Source organism: Phalaenopsis equestris, unplaced genomic scaffold, assembly GCF_001263595.1.
Source record: "Phalaenopsis equestris unplaced genomic scaffold, ASM126359v1 Scaffold000928, whole genome shotgun sequence".
NCBI classification, from domain to species: domain Eukaryota; kingdom Viridiplantae; phylum Streptophyta; class Magnoliopsida; order Asparagales; family Orchidaceae; genus Phalaenopsis; species Phalaenopsis equestris.
The window spans coordinates 47929-54439 of NW_018165367.1; the positions used below are offsets into that span (position 1 = coordinate 47929).

General features: G+C 31.9%; 1 protein-coding gene across 2 annotated transcripts in view; it reads left to right on the forward strand.

Annotated features, from left to right (window-relative positions):
- LOC110032349 overlaps positions 1 to 1317 on the forward strand; it is a 47149-nt gene extending 45832 nt beyond the window's left edge. Inside the window, exons 6-7 of one of the 2 annotated variants that reach the window (XM_020735946.1) lie at positions 616 to 709; positions 864 to 1317. In XM_020735946.1, coding sequence (XP_020591605.1) covers positions 616 to 709; positions 864 to 1076 — 307 coding nt within the window. In that variant the 3' untranslated portion in view covers positions 1077 to 1317. The remainder of the gene's footprint in view (positions 1 to 615; positions 710 to 863) is intronic. The other variant, XM_020735945.1, reaches the window with a different exon arrangement.
- The last annotated feature ends 5194 nt before the right edge of the window (positions 1318 to 6511 follow it).

Sequence of the window (6511 nt, forward strand, 5' to 3'; positions counted from 1 at the left end):
GGTTTGGCGGTGGAGGCCGGCAATGGTGGGCGGCGAGAGGCAGTGGCGGGAGGTGGCGACCAGCGGCGAGCGGCGAGCTGCGGACTAGGCGAAGGGTTGTTTTGGTGTTTTAAAAACCCGTGAAAACATGTTTTTTCTGTTTTTAGTAGTTTTAAAGCAGAAGTGTTCTCCCAAAAAGTAAAAAACAGAAATAAAACAAAAAACATGTAGGCAAACATTGTTTTCTTGTTTGTTTCCTATTTTTTATTTTAAAAAAAAATAAATAAATAAAATGATCCCAAATAGTCCCTTAGTATTTACACAGTGAGAGGATTGGTACAAGTTCCAGAATTTTTTCTTTCCTTTCATGAAGAAGTTTGCTTTGCTAGTCTTAAACTCTGGATAGCAGGGTGAAAGGAGTTACAAATAAAAGACCATGTGTCAGCTGGTACCTTCTTTTTGAAAGCTGTTTTTTTTAAGTGGGTCGTTGTTGTATAATAATTTAAAATTATTTCTTGCTAGCTTTTGTTTTAACAGAACTTACACAAAAAAAATGAAATAAAATAAAAACTTTTAAGATTTATTGTATAAGCACAATGCTTCCTTCTTGGCCTAATTCATAGTAATTCTTGGTAGGCCAAATGAAGCGAGATTCATGTACGAGAAGCTTAAGTCTCATCCGAATGCCGAAGTTAGCAAGAAAGCCAGGCAATTCGTGTTTAGTTTTCAGGTAAATAGAATTTTTTCATATTGCCATGATGAAACTGATCTTGAAGATGTTGTCTTGTGCTGTTGTGTGCTTGTAGAAAAATTTCTTATGATACTTTCCTTGATCATACAAGACCGCAAAGCACATTTAAGCTTCCTTGTTTATTGCACTTCAGGCTATGGAAATGATGAAGGTGAAAAACACAAACGTCCCAATAAAAACCGGCTACGAGGATTACTTCGAAGCATTAGTAAACAATCAGGTCAGTTACACTCCTTCAATCGAGGAGCAGAATGAGAGAGTGTTGGAGCAAGTCTTCCCATATATTGTATTCCTTTTATCTCCGATGCTTATTATCCTTTATGTTATAGTTAAAAAGTCTTTGTAGTCTGCTAAAAAAAATCACTAAGTTTGTGCAAATAATTTTTTCTGCTCTAAAATTGAGAAGATGGGGAAAGGGAGGGACCAAAGGACATCCGAAGAGCTTGCTGACAGTTATAAATATTAGAATACCTTTAGCTCTGCCAAAGTTCTCTATATTATTATTCTGCAATATCAATTTATTAATGTGATACTAGCTCTATAATCATGACAAATGTTATTTTAAGGTCTAGCCAAATTGTCATTAAACCTTAGAGGACAAGCCAGCATCCCGCTTTCTGAAGTTGGAAGCAGGGATTCCTTTCTCTGGGGGCTAATTCTAGTAAATAAATTGAATTACTGAAGCACAAGAAAGCAAACTTTATTCTGGTTATGTAAATTGCAATTCATATTGTTCATCTCTTGGTTTGCTGAAAAAAGAATGTAATTTATTTGGAATGCTTTAAAACAGTTTGGTTTGATGTAAAGTTAATGCAGGAGTTTATACATTAATTTGATTTGAAGAAAAACAAACTTAATATAAAATATGCTTCGCAATGGGCGGCAATAAGTGGCAGTGAAATTGGTTGTGGTTGGCAGGTAGTGTGGCCGATGGGGGATGAAAGCTTGAGCGGTTGTATGCAACAACATCGGTCGATTTTCTCGAAAGGGTACGATAGGAGGGCGGGCAGGTGGCAATGGGTGGTGGTGCCTGATTGGTGGCAATGGGTGGCGGTGCCTGATTGGTGGCAACGTGCGGTCTGTGATAGAAAACAACTTTTACTTGAGTCCTTGATATGGGCGACAAGGGGCCTGATAGGTGGTAGTGGGAGGTGGCCTTAGGTCGGCTGAGGTGGATGGCTGGTGACAACAGTCGACAATGACAAACAAGCGGCGACAAGCAATGTTGGTAGGTGACCGGTGGTTGACAAACAAGCGGCGACAAGCAATGTTGGTAGGTGGCCGGTGGCTGGTGGCTTGGTGGCTGGTGGCATGGTCATTTAGTTTGACCAATTAGATTATGCCCTTAATTAGTTCACGAGCTAAGTTTAACACATAATATTTTATGGGGTCAATTGGTTATCAAATTGTCCTACTAATTTGAGCCCTGAGATCACCATAGGATGTTCGCAAATAGATTATGGCCTTAATTAACTAGTTAACCCATTAATTGGACAAATTAAATTTATTTGATATAATTTGACCAAATTGAACTTAAAATGGTCAATTGAGTTAGAGTGATATTAATCAACAAATTAGTTGAAACAATTGATCATGAAGATTTCTTATGTTATCTTGGACATGATTTAACCCTGGTCAACTTACTATGACCATATGTTTGATGAAATTTATCCAATTAATTTTCCTTGTCCCGTTTGGAACTTATCTTTTTCAAAGTGGTTTTAACTTGAACATTTCCCCAGATTAATGGCATGTATACTTAACTGTAGAGCTTTCTTAAAATGTTAGTGCATTAACCAAATTTAACCCAAGTCATTTGATCAGCAGTGTTAGCCACATTAGGTTAAATAGGTCAATATGACCCATTTGAACAATTAAAATCTAATTTAATTAACTTATTAAATTAAAATTTTTGCTAAGATCCAAAATAAACCCTTATCAGCAATTGCACCAATGGTTAATGTTAATCAATTAGGGTTAAGTTAGCCTAAATTGTGATTTATATAGCTTAAGCATTATTATGCATGATTAAGAGTCTTTGAAAGGAATAGACTATCTTTAAGCATAATAACATCTGTGCACTTTTTTGGTGAATTAAAGAATAGATTTTAATTTTAATATTTTTTAGCTGATTAAATATGATATAAAGAATAATATAGTATCTTGAAAAACAAAAAAAAAAAAAAATCATCTATGATAGATTTAATAATAAAGATGAGGTTACAAAAAATTTGCTTTATGTTCTTATAGATTTGTTTTACTTAAATTAAGCTAGGATTTATTTTAATTTTGAAGCATATGTTTTCCATAAAGCCAAATCGTTATAGTTACTTAAATCCAAAAAGTGGTAACTTTTAATTTTTTTAAAATTGGAATAGCAACTAATGTCTTTATGATTTGAAAGTTTAGATAAAAAATGATCTCTTGAAATTTTTAGTAGGATTGATTCAAATTTAGAATACCACTTTCTAAGATGCCAAAGAAAGAAATGTATCCTAAAAAGTTAAGATGTGCTTCATCCTAGCTAATATTAGATTTTAATATTTTTGAATCTAAATTTTATTTATTTACATTTTAACTATTCTTTTATAAATTTGGGGCTTACAATTTAGGTACACAAGATTAAGTAAAATGTCTAAGAAACTTGAAGGCTTATAATATACAACAACAACAAGCCTTTATCCCAGTAAGTGGGGTCGGTTACATGAATCACTTTTCTCCATCATATCCTTTTTAAGATGAAGGCTTATAATATAACACTAAAAAAATATATTGGCATCAGATCCTAAAATTAGGATGGGAATCACTATTGATGTAGTAACTTAAACCCAAACTTTTTTGAAATGCTTACGACATAAAGTTCATGTTACGATCTGGTCTGTGACTTGGCATTAACCAAGGTGGAATTAGATGGTTGGATGGTAGAATTAAATTTTCTATATTTTTAATTTTATCACAAAGAGTTTAATATAAAAAAAATTGAAAGAACCACTAACGGACAACATTTTATTAACAAATAAAAGTTACATTTCTAGTTACGGACCTCGCCTTTTGTACATATTAGCCCATCTTCTATTCTTCTTATACAAAAGCTTAAAACCTAAAAGAAAATTAAAAAATATAATGAGTTATCTAAAGATAACTCAGGAGCAATCACACTTCTAAACTACGGTAAACCAAAGTTCATATTTCACTATATAAGATTTTATAATAATCTAATGCATGAGTTCATGACATTTTCTTAATGAAAATAATCTTAATTTATAATATGTAATAACTTCAACTTTACTTTTATCTCATACTCTAAAAATTCATATTTGCCTCGGGAGCACCGTAAAAAAATAACCTAACACATTTGATATATCTAAAATATATATCATTTATGTACATATTTTTATACCTATTTTTGAGGATATTGCGCTTTAATGGAAGGTATTTGCGTGTTTTTTTCTTTCACGTATATTTGAATGGATGAAAAATGATGAAAGGAGTGAAAAATGATTAAATTTGGAGCAAAAATGAAGAAGGTGTGCAAAAGAATTGTGTCGGCTAAGCGTCCAGGACTGACGCTTAAGCGTCAGGATAACAGAGAATATCGCGCCTAAGCACCGCATAACTCACGCTTAATTGTCAGAGGTAGTTATTTGATGATTCAATGAATTTGGACGAATTTTTGAAGGGGTGTTTGAAGCAACTCTTGGTGAAAACATGGTTTATAGTTAATGGACATGAAAATACATTCAAATGGCTATTGAAAGGAGGCAACTCTTGGAAGATTCATTTAATGTGGACACATTTGAAGAGACACCAATGCACCTTTTGAAAAATTATAAAAGAAGGCTTGGATTGAATGATTGAAAGAGACTCAATTAGCCGCCGACGCCCTCTCTCATAGATTAATTAGGATACTTTTAGAGAGAAGAAATTGAGATCTAGTGTGTTAGTAGAGTATTGTAAGAGAAAGGAAGAGAAGATTCAAAAGAACTTCAAGAGTTTGGTGGAGAGGAATTTGAGATTAATTTTTATTTTTGTGACTATATTTGATTTTAATTTAGACTTTTTGTGTGTTCACATAATTTCGACTATTAAACATGTGTTGTTGTGTTTTCTCCATAAATTATGAGTAGTTTTCTTTATCTTTTTTTTTTAAATGATAAGTGATTAAGTGTTGGATGGAAGTTGTGTGAAGTATTGGTCTTTAATGTCAGAATAAGTTGTGATGATTTTAAACATTGTACTCCTTGTACTTCATTTACTTCTTGATTTGGTCAATTAAGATGTTAATATTTGCTGTGAGAACATATACTATTCGAGATGGTATTGTCTCAGTCAACTAATGGTAAGAATCACATGAGATTGTATGGATGAGAATGTAATTCATATGGTTGAGTGCATATAAATAGGAAAATAAAGTTTGAAGGGTGTAGAGTTAAAGGACTTTAGAGTGACAGGCTAAAGCCCCCAATTTGATTTAGTGTATTAGGTCTTGATACGAGATATTATCCCCTAGGTTGAGGGAGAAGAGAGAACTCTAGAGTGAGATCTAGTAGCTTTTCTTCCTAACCTGTCTTCAAGACTATTCAGACTTTAAATTAGCCAATGTTCTTTATAGTATCTCTAGTAAATGTAAAGAATAATATTGCTTCTATTTGACACAACAAACTTTGAATACTTCCACAACAAAATTCCTATACTTGTTACTGATTCATGATAAGGAAAAATATATTTTATTTATATTGCCTTCATCTTACAAATTTCTAGTTAAATTTAGTTAGTTGTTTACTTTATTTTCAATTATAAAAAATTATCAAAAAGATTCAAACTTTCATTTCTATTATAGCATCTATAGTTTGAGTAAAAATATTTTTCAAAGTAGAGTTTGTTATCTAATTTTCTATTAAAAATTTGTAGCATTCCCTGTGGGTTCGATATTCAGAGCTTAATCAAAAAGTCCTATATTACTTGATAATGATATGTATACTTGCGTAGCTTGCGTAGTATCATTTGCGTAGTATCATAATATTTAAATATAATAGTTGTACTCTTATTTGCTTCGGAGTCAAGCTTTTGGCATCGTTGTAAAGTAAGAAATATAAATAAAGATAATTGTCCACACATACTTTGTAGTACTGTCATAAAAGTCAAGATCAACACCCCTGATCGATGTTATCCTATCGTTACAGTAGTTTGTGATCTAATTTACATAATCTACTTATATTGATATACTAAAATTAATGCAATTATACTATTTCTAAGGTCATACAATAAATCTACTATTAAGGTGCAATATCACCAAAAATAAGTATAAAATATGGGTATAAAAATACATATATTTTCGGTGTATCAAAATCCTCCAAACTTAGATGTTATTTATCCTCAAGTAACTCCTCAACTACATAAAAATATGACTTATGATAAAGAATTTAACTTCTAGACTTCCATATTTAAGTTCTCTAAACATAATAATATAACTCAAGAAAAATTCAAAACAACTCCAGTTAATACTAAAGGTGCTAGGATATTCAGTAATTAAGTCTAAGATTTCTGATCCTCTATTTCATTTAAGGAAAATTGCAATTTGTCATATTAAAGTCACTTAGAAAATTCATATGAAAAAGAACTTCATAAAACTTTATTAATCATTAAGCTAAAACTTAAATAAAAAGTTTAGAAAATGTGTCCAAGTCTTTTCCTTAAGTTGATTCAAGTGAAGCCAATTTTTAATTAGACATCCCCTCAAGCTTCTCCCCACATCTTTTTTCTTTTTTCTTTACTTTTCAA